At 41.8% G+C, this 19,246-nt stretch overlaps 1 protein-coding gene across 9 annotated transcripts in view; it reads right to left on the bottom strand.

Moving 5' to 3' along the window:
* The window catches only part of Ankrd44 (ankyrin repeat domain 44), a 290,453-nt gene that overhangs the window by 145,956 nt on the left and 125,251 nt on the right, over positions 1 to 19,246 (bottom strand). For all 9 annotated transcript variants that reach the window (XM_031367511.1, XM_031367509.1, XM_031367508.1 and 6 more), the window contains exon 3: positions 8,346 to 8,424. In XM_031367511.1, coding sequence (XP_031223371.1) covers positions 8,346 to 8,424 — 79 coding nt within the window. The remainder of the gene's footprint in view (positions 1 to 8,345; positions 8,425 to 19,246) is intronic.

Genomic DNA, 19,246 nt, shown 5'->3' on the forward strand with positions numbered 1-19,246 from the left:
CTTACTTTATGTGTGCAAGTGTTTGCTTGCATGTATACATGTACACCATGTGCATGCCTGGTATCCACAGAGGTCAAAATTCCACAAGCCCTGGAACTGGAGACACTGATGGTTGTGAACCACTGTGTGGGTGCTGGGAACCACACCTAGGTCTTCTGCAAGAGCCAACGACGGCTCTGAACTGCTGATCCACCTCTGTAGGCTCCAAACGCACTTTTTAATTTTAATTTTCTTTACATTAATCTGTGTATGCTTTGCACTAGGTTCTTGGAATCCAGAGATAAAACTTAAATTGTCGGGCTTGGCGTCTGGTGAACCCCTTGACCTGCCAAGTCTTCCTGCTGGCACCATGGGCACGTTCTTTTTCTTCCTTTAAAGAACTGTGTGTGTGTGTGTGGGTGTGTGTGGGTGTGTGGGTGTGGGTGTGCATGTGTGTGTGGGGATGTGGGGGTGTGTGTATGTGTATGTGTGTGTGTGTGCGTGGGGGGGGTTGGGAGTAGGTGTGTGTGTGTGTGTGTGTTTGTATGCCACATGTGTGGGAGTGCACGGACCCCCTGAAGGTAGAAGTACAGAGGCTGTGAGTCACCCCATGTGGGTGCTGGGAACTGAACTCTGGGAGAGCAGCAAAGACTCTTTCCTGCTGGGTTTTCCCTCCAACCTCATTAAGCATTTTTTAAAAGTAAAAACTCAAGTGTTATTGACTCCTAGGGCTTAGGAAACCTAGATGTGATTAAAATAAAACAAAAATGGTGAATTTTAAAATAAAAACCCATTGGTAAAAAGGAATTCTGAGATTTTTTTCCCCTAAGTGTTGGCACCAAGAGAACGCTAGAGTCTAGGGGTTGTGATACAGCTTTCTGGTTTAGACAGAAATGGCATTCATCCCTTTAGCTCCTAGTAGAACATTCTGCAAGCTAGTAAACCCCTTTAAAATCACCCTCCTCTTCTTACATCTTCATTATGTACTAAGTTAGCACAAAGGGCTTAAACCACATTTCTCTAGTAAACTAAATGCATGGTTTTATTATTTTTAACGCTGTTTCTTTGGCATTGAGGTAACAAATATCAAGCAGGCTTCACCCATCCTAAGAGCTGGATACAGGCCTAATGTTTGCAGTTTGACAAAGTACATTTTGTGTTTTCTTTTAATTTCTTTTTTTGTAAACACAAAAAGTTGATGCAAGAAGAATAGCCAAATGACAAACATATGGCAAGATGCTAAAAGTTCATCGTGAAGGCAGAGCTAACACACTACTTCATGATGTTGACCAAACTGATGGAAACAGTAAGATGCAAAAGTGAGCCATCGGGAAGGGTGTGGTGTAATGGCAGACTAGGCATGTAGCCAACGAGTAGGGACTGCTCAGTTCCTCTGGGGGTAAGGACGACAACACGTCACCACCTAAGAAAACCTATCACATGTGTCCATGCTGTGAACAACTCATCCCTCATATGCCACTGAGAAACACACACACACACTCAGTCCTCATACTCACTCACACACACCCACACTCATACATCATCTTCACACTCACATACAACACATGCACACACACTCACTTCTCATACTCACACACACTCACACCACACACACACACATTCACACATATGCATATACACCATGAACACCACATACACTCATTCACATACACACACAATCCTGCTGGAACTGGAGAAGTGGCTCATTCAATAAGCTGCCTGTCATGTAAGCATGAAACCTGAAGCCACCTTTTTAAAAGCCAGGCAGAGGGCAGAGACAGAGAACTCTGGAGCTCACTAGCTAGCAAGTATAGCCAATCAGTAAACAGTAAGTTCATATATAGTATGACCTATCTCAAAAATAAGGTGGAGGAAGAGGAGGACAACCAACACTGACCCATGATCTCCATATGCACACACCTATATACACACAAGCACACACATACCAGAGAGAGAGTGAAAGAGAGAGAGAGAGAGAGAGAGAGAGAGAGAGAGAGCAACAATAAGCTCTCCTGAAGTTGTTTAATTTTGTTTTATTCTTTGAGGTGCAGATTTATTCTTTAGTGCAGGCTGATCTGAAACTCCCTGTGTAGTCCAGGCTGGCCTTGAACTTGCCAATCTTCAGATCTCAGCCTTCAAGTCCTGCAGTTACAGGTATATGTCACCATGTCTAGCTAAAATATAAGGAATGTGAGCGTGTGTGTGTGTGTGTGTGTGTGTGTGTGTGTGTGTGTGTGTTTCACCTAAGTTGTATTGTTCTCATACTCAATTTCCTTGTTCCACTTAACAAGATATATTTTATATCCATCTTGGGTGAGTCAATTCCTTCTCATTGCTACATGTATTCCAATATAAATATGTCATTTTTCATACAGTTATTTTGATAGATAATTTGGTCATTCCCAATAGCTTTCCAAAACCTGCAAATAACGGGCATTCATAAAGTGACTTGTAATGTAAAAATGTAAGCATTTGTCTAGGACAGGTAATTAAAGATGGGCTTTATGTATCACAGGTAACACACACCTTTTGCTTTGATGGTGCCTAAGCTCTCAAAGCATGGCGATTCACATTCAGTGTCTAAGACTGCTTAGTTTTCCTATGTCTTCACCAATACTTTATATTACCTGTTATCTTAAGTATGATAAATCTGAATCAACATTGGATTATTTGAGGACAGAGAGCACATGTTATATCCCAAAAGGTGGAGGGAGAAACTTCTGGAGATGACAGGTAGTATCATTTTTATTACAGCAATGATTTCATGAGAGTATTTGCATATGCCTACACTCACCAAATTGGGGGTGGGGCGTAGTATAAGTTTAAAAATATTGCAAATCTAGTTGGAGGGAAATGCCGTCTCAATTTTTTCTTTAATACTAAGTTAAAAAAAAATTCCATTATGTTTGTAATACATTTTCTGAGAATTCCTTAGTTCATATTCTTTGCCCATTTCCCTCATATAATTTTTGAATGAACATTTACCTAGTGCCATTGTTATTGCTAACACTACTACATACTGATTATATTTAGTTTCATGCAGATACAAATATGGCTTTCTATATTCAAATGGTCCCAAGGAGGAACGTGTCCCTTGCCTGCCCGGTCTGAGACAGCGCAGGTTCACCAGCATGGGCACTGTCAGGTGCTTGAGAACTGGCGAGCATGGGCACTGTCAGGTGCTTGAGAACTGGCGAACTCTCCTTGGAGTGGAAGAAACTGACCTTAACCACTGTACTCGCCCTCCGTTCTGCCAAGCAGGCTCCGCAGGAGGCTGGCTTGCTCGCTGCCAGGAAGGGTCCTTTCTCCTCCCTGAGCTATGACTAAAGCAGAGTTGTCTTTGTGCTCCCCCTGCCTCTCCCAGCCTTCCCATCCCCTTTTACCTTCCCCTCCCCCCTCTCTCTCCCTGGCTCCCCCTGCTTCTCCATCCCCTTCCTCCCAACACCTTGGAAACTCTTATTTACCTCTCAGGACTGGGTGGTTTGGGTCCTTCATTGAATATTCATAACTGAATATTTTTCCAAAGGAAACCCTGTGTTCTTTACCTGCCTGTCAGCACCACTGAAGGACACAGTCTGTATGGCTAACGATTTAGAGACAAATGCTCTTTTTACCCAAGGACAGCACAATTCTTAATCACAAAAGCAAGCATTCAATATAACTGGCTCTCTAGAACAAAAGCTCGGCTGGAAATTATCAAGCACGGGTCTACCTCCCAATGAGGCAGGGTCTTCCTTGATCCCTCACCTCTCCTTTTCAGGCTCAGGGACTAAAGGAGGCAGTCCTTTAGTCTGAGGAGTAATGGGAACTCTAGCATCTTTTCCGGAGGCAATATTTCTGTTATTAGTCTCTTAGTGTGAGGGGGGAAAGGGAAGCGAGGTGGTCAGCAAGGACTAAAGGATGAGAGACCCTTACTGACCAAAGGCGATCAGTTCAGAAGGTGAGTCGGTCCAAAGGCTGGCTAATCAGCTTACTGAGGTAAGAAACACTGACGAAAGAGTAGATGAAGTTTGACTGTAATAAAGAACAATTGCACTGCTATTGGATTTTTCTTTCTGTCAAACAGACCAGATCTTCCTGCAGCTCAGGAGTCACCTTGGAAACGTGTGTGATAATGTCATGTGTGGAAATTGCTTCTTGAAGTTACTGCTAGAGCTAGTTTACTCACTCACCAGACGGCAGCATATTAATTAATACTGTACCAGATTTGTGCCCATGATCAGCTCTGCTTTGTTTAATCAAACTCCTCTTACCAGGTTTTTTTAAAAAAAAAATCAAATCCACACACAAAGAATGAGTATCTGTTAGGCACAAAGGGATAAAGGACCACGTGCCACCAGTTTTGCAGACAATTGGCACTATAGTATCCATAACTGGGGGGGTGGGGGGGGAATCACAGGAAATCATTTTGCAAAACTATCATTTGTTTAGTAGCATAGACTTTGGTACATGTAGTTGCATTTTATCTTATGTATCTGTGCAAGCATGTAGATGTTGTGTGTGTGCATGTGTGTGTGCCAGTTGACACATGTGTGTAGGCTACAGGTCAACCTCTGGGTTCATTCCTCAGCGTCTGTCCACCTTGTTCTTTGAGACAAAGTCTCTTACTGAGACTCAGAGCTCACCAGTTAGGTTATCTTGGCTCGCCAGCCAGACCTGGGATCCTGCTGTCTCCACTCACTCAATTCTGGGATCACAAGCCCACACCACCATGCCCAATTATTTATATAGCTGCTGAAAATCAAATGTAGGTCCTATGCTTACACAGCGAGCACTTTACGGACGGAGCTGCCTCCCCAGACTGGGCTAAGTCTATTTTGTACTGAGCAGTTAGACCTAACAAACTCCCACAGCAGAGCATGCATGTACATTTCTTCCTCCAACCCAAGACTCCGTCACCCTAGTTCATCCTGAATCCTTCTATCAAATATTCTGCTGTGGCCATTTTCCAGTGGGCCGTCTGCTTTCCTTACCTCGACCCTGACCTCAGTGTTTCACCACTGACTAGTTCTCACTGCCCACTCCCCCCATTTGTGCCTTGATCCTGACCTGGCCAGTTCCCAAACAGAAGCTGAGTCAGATGAGGAAATCAAGCCAGAGTGACAGGCAGTGATAAGAAGGCGGAAAAAAATCTGCAAAGTCTGTTCATCCTGAAGACACTGCCCTGCCCCCCAACACGTCCACACAGAGATACTCAGGGCTCTGTCTGACTGGTTCATAGGGGACAAAGCCAGTAGTAACTTCGTGAGCTTGGGTCTTCACATGCTCTGAGAGTTTGCCCAACAGCAGGGAGCACAACTGTAACAAGCTCTTCTGGCAAGGTTAAATTATTTGTTCAACCTGGGAATCATTAGCGCCTCATTCATTATGAAATGAGAAAACAGTGTGGTTGGATTCCCCAAAGGGTCAGCTGCCAGATGAAATCTCAGGGCTGAAATCACTATAGTCGTATGATATTTCTTTAGGGATATAAAATATAAATTGAATAAAAGTCCTTTCAGGGAAAATGGGAGCTACATGCACTGTGAAAGTTGGCCTCTGATGAATAAATTGCTGCAGAGCTTTCTCAATTTGATGGGTGGAAGGGGGAGGAGGAGAGAAAATGCCTTGCAAACTGAACCAATGCTAAATGAAAGAGATTAACAAATCAGTAATTCTAAGACCAAATGGGTCTACAGATGAAGATGCATACATACAACAGCTTCTCCAGATACACCTGAATCAGCTACAGGGACAGAAGACTAGGGATTCTGTGTCACATGAAGGTAACATGAGACCAAGTTTATCAAGTAACACCGGTCCCATATGGACGACCCTCATGATGTAGAATTAAGAGCTTCCCTTTCAAAGCTAAGGCAGGTAGAACATGAACTTGAAGCTAATTTAACTTGTTCCCAGCTTGTTCCCTTGCCCATTTTCCTGCCTTTGCCCCCTCCCCATGATATAACTTAAAGAGAAAGAGAGAGAGAGAGAGAGAGACAGAGAGAGAGAGAGAGAGAGAGAGAGAGAGAGAGAGAGTTGGCTCAGCAGTTAAGAGCATTGACTGCTCTTCCAGAGGTCCTAAGTTCAATTCCCAGCAACCACATGGTGGCTTACAACCACCTTAATCAGATCGGATGCCCTCTTCTGGTGTGTCTGAAAACAGCTACAGTGTACTTACACATAATAAATAAATCTTTAGAAAACTGAACTCGGGTCCTCTGGAATGGTGTTTTGACCCACTGAGCTATGTCTGCTGCCTCTGGGACATCTTTTAATATAACTTGAACATCCCTTATCCAAACTGCATGAGCCCAGAAGTGTTGCAGATTTTTAATTTGGAGGGGAGAATTTTGGTCTATTTGACCCAAGCCTACACATGAACTTCATTTCTGCTTCATACATGCCTTAGACATTTTTTGGTGTATCTGCAATTTTGACAGTGGCTCATCACATTATGTCAGGTGTAGAACTCACACTGTGGCATCATAGGACATCATGTCAGCACTTGGAGCATTCTAGACTTTAGACTCTCAGATACGGGAATGCTCACCCTGAATGAGGATGTCTTGGTGATCATATTATTGCTTGGGATCATTAGGTGTTGTTGCCGTACAATTCTTTATTTTTACACATTGATTCTGTCTACAATGTTCTGTAGATCAAATTTCAGCTGCAAAGACAACCATCCAGGCATGCACTGGCTCTTAGCTGTGGTCTATGCCAATACCCCACAATGCATGTTAGTTTGGACCACAGCCCAAAACACCCTTAGATTGTCAAAAGAAAGATCTGCTCTTGAGAACAGAAAATCTAGCAGTACTGGGCGCACAGGCACACTTGCTTTCACATTCATCATACTCCTTTCCTGGAGAAATTCACCCAGAGAACAGGGACACCATAAACCCAAAAGCAACACGAGCTGTCTTAGGCAGGGTTTCTATTCCTGCACAAACATCATGACCAAGATGCAAGTTGGGGAGGAAAGGGTTTATTCAGCTTACATTTCCATATGGCTGTTCATCACCAAAGGAAGTCAGAACTAGAACTTAAGCAGGTCAAGAAGCAGGAGCTGATGCAGAGGCCATGGAGGGATGTGACTTACTGGCTGCTTCCCCTGCCTTTTGCTCAACTTGCTTTCTTATAGAACCCAAGACTACCAACCCAGAGATGGTGCCACCCACAATGGGCCCTCCTACCCTTGATCACTAATTGAGAAAATGCCTAACAGTTGGATCTTATGGAGGCATTTCCTCAACTGAAACTCCTTTCTCTGTAATAACTCCAGCTTGTGTCAAGTTGACACACAAAACAAGCCTTCCCTGTGGTTCTTTCTTCACCATGGTGCATTTCACAGCTGGTAAATACATGCCCAGCTCTCACCTCTGCATTGCATTGAAACATTAGCATTTCCTCTTACTACTGCAGACAAAGGCAAACCCTTAGTACAGGCCTTTTGCCTAGTTTGCTGACAATGGCATTTCCTCCAGATTTTAATCTCTCCAAACAAAAACCAGGAGAAGGAAAAGCAAATTGGCCTGCATACAATCTACATCAAGGCATACAAGCAGTGTTCAAGTTTATTCTAGGGATCTGTCTAGTGAGCACTCAAATGTAAAAAAATCACATAGTGGTTTTGGCAACCTGTTTGGTAAGATGTTCTGAACATACAAGATTCTAGAACTGAAAGCATTCACACCTTTAAATGCCATGAAATTTAAAAGTACAGAGGAATGAAAAAGAGAATCTCATAGACCAGAAGAAATTAGCCCCAATTATTAAAACTATAAAATATGGAAAAGGGGCTATTTCAACACCTCACCTGCCTACTCAGAGAACCTCTAATTAGAAACTGACATGGCCCCTTACATTTGTTTTCTGTTTTTAAACTTTTATTGTAATCATAATTGCATGTTAGAAAACTAGTATTATTTTGCAATATTTAAATATATACATATATATATATATATATATATATATATATATGTGTGCCCTTAGTACATATAGTTTGGGCTACACAGAGTGTATAAATTCACAAAGGATACATATTATATATGTGTCTTTGTAGACTTTAAACCAGTTTTCTTTTCTTACAATTAAAAAAAAAAAAAAACAAGATATCCAATGTACTGAGTTTATCTATAATGCTAAGTCTGACAAGACAGACAGGAATCAAAGTTTTAAAGCAAGATAAAATATTTTGTTTAAGAATCACTGCCAAACAACAATTTCTTTTATTGTATTTCATGTGCAGATAAATTACTGATCAAATAAACTTGCATGAGCAAAGCAAAGAAATTCTGCTCTGTTCATTGTAATTGCCAGTCTAGCAAACTGGTCATCAAGCTTCCATGAACAGTTGGCATTTGAATACAGTAGTTATTTACCTGACAAAATCAGGAGTTCAATGATCTCTGCATCTCCCAGGAATGCAGCCACATGAAGCGGGGTTCGTTTCTCAGAGTCCTAAAATAAACGATATCAAAGTATACAGCAGTCAGTGGAGGCTGGATGTTAAGATGCTAGTAGGGTAAGGTTAAAGACCAACCTATGCAGGTGAGTTTAACGAAAACCCCAGTACTAGTCATGAGAAATCGCTCTGCAAGTGGTTGGTTAGATAATACAAATGGGTCCCCAAAACACTATAGACTATTGCTGATGCCCTTAGACTCCTCTCAAAGGATTCAAGTATGCCCCTATTGCTGAAGACACTGCTCACTTAGGACGCTTTAGGACACGAGGCACAGATTCGAGCTGGATCTCACCTGAAAGTCTCCTTCCTGCACTCTATCTTCTGTAGTACCAAAAAGTACTTTGTGCACTGTCAGGGGAGATTAGCATAATAGTCCACCCAGCTGTGACCCCGATGATCCACAACAAAAAACAATACAGCAAGATATCCCTAGAAGTGTAACAGTTGGGCTCATCTATTGGTGGTAACCAACAGTTGTCTAAATGGATGTAAGGCCAATCAACAGGAGAGAGACCATGCCTGGTATTAGAAACTTAGCCAAACTTCCCCAGGGCTAATGGATTTTAGAACAGAATCTACTTCTGCCCTGTGCTAGCCTGGCACCATTTTGCAGCTATATTCTAGTTCTTATCTTTATAGACACAGATAAGGGGAGCTATCACCCTCTGGTCACAGAAGCATCTCTGTACAGTAAGTCGCAACTGAATACAATGCAAAGGTGTTATTTTGAGGATCCCAGGCCCAGTGAACTCAACCGTAGCGTGGCAACTGCAACTACGACTCAAGAACAACACAGATGGGGGCGCAGAAAGACCGACCGCATTACCCAGCTTTGAAAATGAAGCTGTGGGGTTCAAAAATGCGTGCACTAAAGTGAGAGTCAGAATAATTTCATCAATGAACTTTAAAAAATCCTCCAAGGTTGAAATTTCCTGGATGTAAATAACAGCTCTTACTCCTCCTCGTCCTTAAACTGGCAGCAATTGAGACACTTGGGGAAATAGTTTGAACCGAACCAGCCTGTGGGCATGGCCGCTTCCACAAGCTTCCCCCATTGCCTGAGATTCCTGGGACTCATTGTTGATTCTATTACTCCTGTCACCATTTTATTAGACAATTGACCTAACGACCTTTTTTTAGCCCAAGGATAATATTCTCATGAGTTATTTTCTCACAGTCCAGACCCTCCCTTCCCCTCTGTCTCTTTTAGACTATTGCTTTGTGCATGTCGTGTCAGAAACAGACAGCAGACAGGGGACGAGACAGGGCCTGATCTTCAAACCACTTAAGCCGCTGGGAGACCTAGTAAGTGGTTTTATGGACTGACATTAACTAAACAAAACGAGCAGCTTGAATTATATGGGAACTCACGCCATGCATGTATGTGCAGGCAACACTACTGATACCTAAGAACAAAATAGTCTGCGACTGAAAAGCAATCATGTAGGTGGCCACGGTGAACTGTGAATTACCCTAGCCTGGACAACAAAGGTTAATTGTTTGAAAACCTACATGCTAATATAAAAATAAAGTATATGCTTTTAGCTAGTAAACTGCAAAACCATCTAAGACACAAATGTTTTCTATCTTCATTGGTTTTTCCATTCTCCTACAAACATTTATCTTAACTTCCTACTTTCTCAAAACTCCTCACTACGCCTGCTTAAATTTTTCTCCGGTATTAGGGCAAAAGTTATATAATTGTGTGTTCCTTTGTGAATGGAATTAGATCCAGGGCTTGGTTGAACAAATTCAGCCTTGCCCAAGTGATTTAACAATGATAATCCTAGCTCAAATTCTGACTTCATCTGACCTGAAGCAAAGTTAATGCTCTGCTTGAGAACTTGGACTCAAATAAAAAGAAAATAAATTCCAGCTTCTCTCCTCACCTTACAAATTTGGTTGGCCTATCATTATATGGCTGGGTTTGCTGACTCTGAAGTCCTTCATGTGACACAGCATGTTCAAACTTAAGTTTCAATAATAGTAAGAAAGTATATGGTATGAGATCGTATTGCAAAAATTCTTAATATCAATCAAAGTACTGCTGTTAATAGACAAAGGATTCCAGTAGCTTACATAAGAACTACTTCAATTGCAAAAGAACTACTGTCCCCCCTTCAGTGACATGGTAGACATGTCACTGCAATGGAGACCTGTTCACCAAAGCAGAGAATCATGGGCTACAAAGATCTTAGCCAAAAACAGTACATTCAAGGTTTCTAACACCTGCTTTCCCACAAGGAATGAGCAATCTAGAAGGACCATGAGCCAAGGCTGAAAGACAGAGTCACAGTATCATACGCAACAAGCTGGAACTCAAAGGTCACCGGGCATCACTCTGTCATAAGTCAAACCACTGGTGCCAGCAACACAAAGATAGGAGTCAAGCATAGCTCTCGGGAAGGAGATACCAGCTGTGCTGCTGCTGGGAAGGAGTTCTAGGCTTGCGCGCTACCCCAGAGTGTTTGGAAGACGTATGCCTATTTGATAATTATAGCACTCTTTCATTTTACCTTTTCCAAACCACTTGGCTATAAAACATCCCTACCAGTGGAGACACACAACTGTGTTCTCAAATTTTATTATTGTCATTTAAAAGAAAAAGAAGCTGAGCCCTGCACAAGTTATAGATTCTCCCAACACAGCAAACTGATGTGGGAGAATTGTGTGTCATGATCCCAATGTGAAATATTTTTCTTAATAAAAATGAAAGCAAGGATATCATTTTAGAATTTCCCTTGGCAGTCCAAACTCCTTTTGTTCTAAGTTTGCTTTCTGTTGCTATGATAAACACTACTTCCAACAGCAACTTGGAGGAGAAAGGAGTCTATTTGGCTTATACTTCCAGGTCACAATCCATCATTGGGAAAGTCAGATTAGAAACTCAAGCAAAAACCATGAAATAATTTTACTTACTGTCTCATACTCAGCTAACTTTGATTTTGGGGGGTTGAGGGATTGGTTTTTTGGGGCAGTGTTTCTCAGCGTAGCCCTGGCTTTTCTAGAACTCACTCTAGATCAGGCTGGTCTTGAACTCACAGAGATCCACCTGCCCCTGCCTTCCTAGTGCTGGGATTAAAGGCATGTAATGAAGCCACTCAGTTCATTAAACTTTTTTTTTTCAGATTCCAAGCTTCCGTATTTTTTCAAAATAAAGACTGCATATTGTTTCAAGACAATCTACATAAGACATCATTTAACTAAAATTCAAATTTCTCAGTTTTGTTTTTTTTTTTAATAAAATGAGGAGGTGGGGAAGAGCTCTTTGCAAAACTTGCCACAAGGCAAATGAGTTAAAAACCTTTTTTTTTTCTTTTTTTGGTCTTTTTTTTAAACCTTTTTTTTGTTAAACCAATCACCCTGAAAGTATCCACATGTCGAATATAGATAGATACAACATTGAACAAAGCATGTGGCCTCCCATGTACACCGATTACCTATGTACAAGTTCCTATACACCAGTAAACAGCAGGGCAATTAAAAAAATAATTAGTACATTATATGTAATTAAATGAAATTAATTAAATGAAATTTACAAAGGCCTTTCCACAAGTGGATCTGATTCCATTTTTGGAGGAGAAAACAATCCCAGAACAACCATTGCGCACTTCTGACTCTGAGCCGGGCACCTCTGGTTGCTGGTTGGATCTGCCAAGGTCAGTGAGGTCAGCAGGACAGGGATGGGTACACAAGGCCCACAAATGGACCCCAAGTCCATACCAAGCCAGGATGCACTTGCCATAGGTTTACTTTCGAAGAGTCATGATGTGTGGCTGGATTTTGTGCATGAAAATCTTCCACTGACCCAGCTCAGCCACATCAATCATCTTCTGGACCACATAGTTAGCATACTGATCTCTCATCATAGGGTTTAAGGCACTGTGGGAACTGTCATTATTGGTGCATACCTACCTCATCAATGAGCACAGCACGCTCTGTACATGAGGCGTGAGTGACACACTTCTCCACAACATTGCTTGAAACTTGTGCTGACTCAATACAAGTACATTGACTCTGATCTCTGCTACAATTTTGCTTTTATCCTCAGGACAACCATGCTCCAGTACATGTTGGATTACATAATTTCCATACTGATCCTACACAAGCTGCTCCGTGTGCTAGTGAAGCTCCTCGAGGGTAGGGAAGGTCTGGTCAGGGAGACAGTGCTCTACATTAATCTTATCTTATACAGCCTAGATCTTCAAGCCTAAGGATGGTACTACCCATGGTAGGCTTGGCCCTCACACAACAATCAAGACACTCTCTCACAGGCATGGCCAAGGCCAATCTGATTAAAGGCAGGTCTTCAACTGTTCTCTTCTCAGATGAAGTAGGTTGTGTTGAGTTGACAATAAAAACTAACCAGGATAGTTTTCCTCTAGAGTCTTCCCAAAACCCCAAGGGGGAATTGTAATGAGCACAGTAACCATCCTTACAATGGAGCTTACAAGAAAGAGACAATAGAAAGTGACTTGGGAAGCAAAGCTGGAAGCAGAAGGTGCTTATACAGCAGGCCATGTTGATGCACCAGGTCCTACAAAGCCAGGCCTGGATAGGGGAGATGGAATGCAGCGCTAGAACTGAGACCTTCACAGAAGAGCTGGCCTTTCAATCGGTGAAAGTTTGGGTTGAAGAAAGCTCTAGTCTTCATCTAGGCAGGTCGCAGGGGCACCTTGTCTTGGGCTCCTGGTGAGGGGCAAACTCTCACTACGCATCTGAGTCCCCGGGATTTCCCCTCTGGGGTTTAGAATTTGGAATTTATAATACCTGAGCGTGGTGGTTTGAATAGGTTTGACCCCTATAGACTCCCGTGTTTGAATGTGTGGCCCATGGGGAGTGTCACTCTTAGGAGATGCGGCCTTGTTGAAGGAAATGTGTCTCTGTGGGGGTGGACTTTGAGGTGTCTTCCTATGCTCAGGCTCCACCCAGTTCAGATGGTAGTCTCCTCCTGGCTGCCTTTAGATCAAGATGTAGGGCTCTCAGCTCCTCCAGCGCCATGTCTACCTGCATGCTGCCATGCTTTCCACCATAATGATAATGGACTGAGCCTCTGAAACTGTAAGCCAGCTCCAACTAAATGTTTGCCTTTCTAAGAGTCGTCCTGATCATGGTGTCTCCTTATAGCAATAAAGCCCTAAGAAATACTTTGTAATACAGAAACTTTTAAATTGAAAATAGGTTTAAAAATTAGTTCTAGATCAATGGTATCCCATCCCGTTGTTTCTATAAAGAAAACCAAAACCTCTCTGGAGTGATATGCTCTCTGTCCAGATAATCTGCAACACCACAGGTGAAATGTCCACTGAAGAGGAACTTCTTTCTAAGCCTAAGACAGAAAACTTCTAAGGAAACAATTCACCACAAGCAAAAGATAGCAGACAAAGCCAGCAAGAACCTAAGGTAACAAGGAAACCAAACAAAAATTAGGTATAATATCTAAACTTAAGATACAAAAGACAGAGACTAAGGTAAAGAAAAGCCATTGTTTTCAAAAGAGCAAAGTATGGAAGCCAGGTATGGTGGTACACAGCTGTTGTATTAACATGTGGGAGGTGGCGGATCATTTCAACCCAGGACTTCAAGATCAACCTTGGCAACATAGCAAAGCTGTATGGTTTTTTAAGAAAAAATAATAAATATATATGAATGAATCAGTATGGGGAGCAGTACCATTATGATGTAAACTGTCTAAAATTTTTGTCTAAGAATACTGAAACTACCTACAGGAGAAAGAAAAAAAAAATCTTGGAAGAAAGGGGAAAAAGTACGGCGACTCTGATGTGTACTCTCTAACAGTCAGCGTGTTTCCTGCACATAAACATCTGCTTAGAAGCTACTAGAGACAACACGCTGTAAACAATATTAGGGGTACAAAACTAAACAGATTCAGTTCTCTCACAGTGAAGAATCCTGGGGTCTAGTCACCACCTTCCTAAAGCAGGACAGTACTACAGGTAACAACAGCAGAATAACTGTGACAGCCATGGTGCCAGATGCTGAGGTAAAATCAACACGTCATAGGGAATTCTTCCCACACTCCTCCTATTCTGAACAAGTCTGGACACAAAGTCTCAAAAGACATGAAAAAGTATCACTTGAAAACTGAAAAAATAAATAAATAAATAAACAAACATATCTCACCCATATCCTTCTCTAATGGCCCCAGTTTATCTGAGAACCTCAGTCAACTACAGAGCCTAATACATACTTCATAGGATGCCTGGAGGGGAGTTTCTGAAAAACCAGGACCAGACCAGGTACAGAATAGTGTCTGGACACAGTGGCTGAGCTGAGCACTCTCACCCTTTATATGTTTCTTCTCATCTTCCATCAAACTGGTCACGCCATGGCAAAGTGACTGTTTATCCCTCAACTCTTCACAACACCCTTGAATACAAGGGAAAGACTAACTTAACAGCGTCTAGTATTGGCTCCTGAGCATGGTATCACAAAGAGAAAGAGCCTTCTAATAATTACCCATTAGCACCAAGGCCAGACAGCCCTTTGCACATAGAGAGACGCATGGGACGACAGAAGACCCATTTCCTCCAGAAGGAAAGCAGGTGAACACTCCATTCTCTGAATAGTCAGAGCCACACAGTACCAGCTGGGGTCAGAGCTAAGTGTGCAATATGCAGAGATGGCCAGCAAAGGAAGTTCCTGAGTTATCTGTTTACCACGGAAGAAGCAGATGGAAGGAAAGGGGGAAGTTGACGTATGAGCACACAGTGAGCTTGATAAGACAAGGCCCGTCTGTCTGAAAACACTGTGTACACAAGCAGCAGGAGGGGTGCCCCATGCCTCTGTCTTGAAGATGAGCTGTTTATCTTGTACTTCGGGAATCCTCAGCCGAAAGTGCATTATTTTCTTTCCATTCTAAATATCTGTCATACAACCAACAACCCTCTTCCCAAGGTATGACTAATTTGCACGCCAATGCACACACTGGAGCAATATTAGAGGTTGAGTTGTCTCTTCAATTCTAACTTCCACTAAAAATCAAAGATGCTGGAAAATAACTGACAATTTGGGGTCCAACTAGCTTAACTTGATACTGAATAGGGACTGCCTGACACAAGCAGGTGTCTGAAGAAACTCTGAACATGCAATAGGTACCTTGGAGAGATTTCAATCATGTGAAGAGAGAGGTTAGGAACTAGAAAGCACTATAAAACAAAGCAAAACCAAAAAAAAAAAAAAAAAAAAAAAAAACAAGACAAGTAAAACAGAAAAAAAAAAAGAAAAGGAAACAAATATCAACTTTCTTTTCAAAATGGCTATGTTTATTTTTCAATTGAACTCCTCATAAATACTGAAAGGTATTTATGTAACAGGCCAACATATGCCCACCAGCTAAACTCAAACATGGCAAACCTATGTCTGCTTCAGAAGCCTGCTTTGAAAAGTATCTTTAGAGTTAAAATGCCACAGCTCAGCTCAGCAAAGCAAACCTTACAGAAGACGAGAGAGAGAGAGAGAGAGAGAGAGAGAGAGAGAGAGAGAGAGAGAGAGAGAGAGAGACAGACAGACAGACAGACAGACAGACAGACAGACAAAGAGACAGAGACAGAGACACAGAGGCAGAGAGAGACAGAGAGAGATAAAGAGAGGTAGAAAGAGATAGAGAGACAGACAGAGACTGAGACAGAGACAAGGAGACAGATTGATTTCAGTTCTCCCCAAGTGGTGCTACAGTGCAAATTTTCACACACATCCCTCTGTGCATGCTCATGAGGCATTCTCTAGGCCAGATCCCAAGGACAGGAAGCTCTAGACACAGAGGACTATGCACATTCTTTTTATTAGGTATTGCCAAATACATTCCAAAAGTAGTTTGCCAGCCCCACAAATCAAACAGATCTTACAGACATAAGATTCTACTCAGTGTCTGGGAAAAACACATTCTTCTCAACAGCCCATGGAGTAGTCTCCAAAACAGATTACATTCTAAGGGTCAGAGCAAGTCTTAACAAATAGAAAATAAATCAAGTAATTTTTTTTAGCTTATCAGATCACAGTGGGATAAAAATATGAATCAAGACATAGATACTAGGGATGGCTGCAGGACAGCCAGGACATTGAGGAGGGAGGAAATTAAAACTGTCTAGAATCAAATGAAAATGAGGGCACAATTGAACAGAACTATGAGGATACAGCCATGGCAACTTTAAGAGGAAAGTATATAGTTGTAAGTCCTTACATTACAGAGATGTAAGTAAATGATTTAATAATTTACTTTGAAGCCCTAGAGAGAAAAAAAGAGGCTGAGCCAAACCCCAAATCAAGGCAGACATTAATAAACTAGAGTAAAAAGGTAATACAAAGAACTGATTAAATAAAGATCCACATCTTTGAAATGATAGAGTCAACAAACACTTAGCAAAATAACCAAAGGAACCAAGACAAGAATGAAGGTATTAAACGTAGAGAAGAAAGGAGGATGTTACAATCGTGATATGGTATATAATGAAATAAGAAGACCAAAGATATTGCATTTTTAAAGAAAAAAATTACAACAGATGCCAATGGAAATCCAGAGGTTCTGTATTCAAAAAATCTGGAAAATCTAGAAGAAGTGAATAAGTTCCTAGACACACAGAACCAACCAAAATTGAATCAAGAGAATATAAGTAACTTAAACAGATCTATAACAAGCAATGAGACTGAAACCGTGACAGCATCTCCAATGAAGACATCCCATTCAAGTCTGAGAGCTACAAAGTCTCTCACTCTTTGCACATTGTCCAGTGGTGGGTCTCTATGGTAATCTATCTGCTACAAAGGTGAGGGCTTAGTGACACACTGATCTATGGGTACAGCAATATGTCCTTAGGAGTCATTTTATTGCTATGTCCTTTAAGCAGAATAATAGTAACAGGTCTAGGGCCCCATGTCCTATCTAAGTCTCAGGCTCTTGGCCACTTTAGCAGTTTTAAATATGTGTTTCATCTCATGAAGTAGATCTAAAATCCAAAACAAAACCTGGAAACAGATAACTTCTACCAGACTTTTAAAGAAGAACTTAATGCTGATTAAAATTAGGCAGGAAACCTGAACAGGTATGTCATCAAAGAAGATATACAGAGATCAAAGGAGCACGTGAAAAATGTTCAACATCATTCATTCTTAGATTAAAATCATGTTAAGTATTCATTAAGATTGTTGACAGTGAATGGACTAATAATACCATGTGTTGGTATCACATGATGTAGAGGAACCCAACCATCATATATTGCTGGTGGCAATGGGAGACAGTACAACCACTTGGGAAAACAGCTTGACAGTTTCTTAAAGAGTTAAATATTTGTGGACCATACAATCTAAGCAATCAGTCTTGAGATTTCCCCCAAGAAGTTTATGTCCATGGAGAGACCCACCCACGTATGTTCAACAGCCTTACTATAATACACACAACTGGAAGTAAACCATATATCCATCAACAACAAATGGACACCCTGTGGTGTTACCATATCATGGAGTTTGCTCTTTCACTCAACCCATAAATTGCTGGAGGTCTGCCAGGTGCCAAGCACTGTGCACAATCCTGAGGACACAGCAAGGCAGAATCCCTGCCAGACAGACAGACGAACAAACATCCTTGCTCTCTCTTTCCAGGCAGTGGACGTCCTACTTCAACATTCAGGAAAACTCTACCATCAGCAAAAAGAGTTAATAGCACAGTGTTAGAAAAAGTCTCAGAGGAGACAGGGAGGGGGGATGGGAGAAAGATTGTGAGGAGGGGTGGCCAAGAGGGGGGCAGTGAGCAGGATGTAAAGTGAATAATAATAATGATAATAATGATGATGATGATAATAATAATAATAATACACTTGAGATAGAAGCACGCCATAGAAGGAAGGAACAGCGCTCAGATCCATCCACTGCAGACCAAACAGTGACTCTTAGGCCTTCTTCCCTCGCCCTCCCCATTCTTTCCCTCTCTCTGAATAAATTAAAAACTAAAGCCTTTATGGGTCGTTGTGGCTCACAAAAAACTATTTTAACTAGACTGATTGGTGGTTTGGTTTTTTTTCTTTTCTCCCCTCCAGGTGGATATTTTAGAGACAGGGTTTATATGTAATCCTGATGATAAAATTTACTGATGCAGTTGTCTGGACCAAAGGCCTCAAACCAGTGCATCTTGCCATGTCTGGCCTCAGTAGGAGAGGATGCCCCTAATCCTGCAGAGACTTGATGCACGAGGGAAGGGGGGGATTTGGTGGACAGGAAGGGGGAGGAACTCTTCAAGGGGAGACCAGAAGGCAGCACAACATTCGTGATGTAAATAAATAATTTATTAAAAAAAAAAAATCAGTGTACCACACCAAGATGTGTACTTGATTTCCCCTGGGTGAATTTTTATGGGTGTTCTCTGCCTGCTCTCTTCTGACTGTACTGCAACAGTTGCAGCTTAGAAACAGGAAGATCAAATCCCTTTTGTAAGTAATAAAAGACTTGACTATCAATAAACAAAGACAGGACTGCTCAGCTAAGCCGGTTTTAAGCAATTACAGAAAAATAACGGAGCCCAGGCTTTCTTTCCTGTCCAAAGCCTTCATTATCTCACGGTGGGCTTTAAACTTCTGACTTGTCAATTTATCTCTTTGCAAATAAACAACCCATCACATCTGTGATCAGTGATGATAAAACTATAATTTGCCTAATGCTCCAGAAAGTCACCAAAACACTGCGCTGTACAGTGCAGCCACAGAGACCGACAGGAAATAAGGGCAAGCAGTCCAGTGTGTGCAGTTATCCTCAGCAATCCAGCGTGTGCAGTTATCCTCAGCAGTCCAGCGTGTGCAGTTATCC

This window comes from Mastomys coucha, unplaced genomic scaffold, assembly GCF_008632895.1.
Source record: "Mastomys coucha isolate ucsf_1 unplaced genomic scaffold, UCSF_Mcou_1 pScaffold14, whole genome shotgun sequence".
In the NCBI taxonomy this organism is placed as follows: Eukaryota; Metazoa; Chordata; class Mammalia; order Rodentia; family Muridae; genus Mastomys; species Mastomys coucha.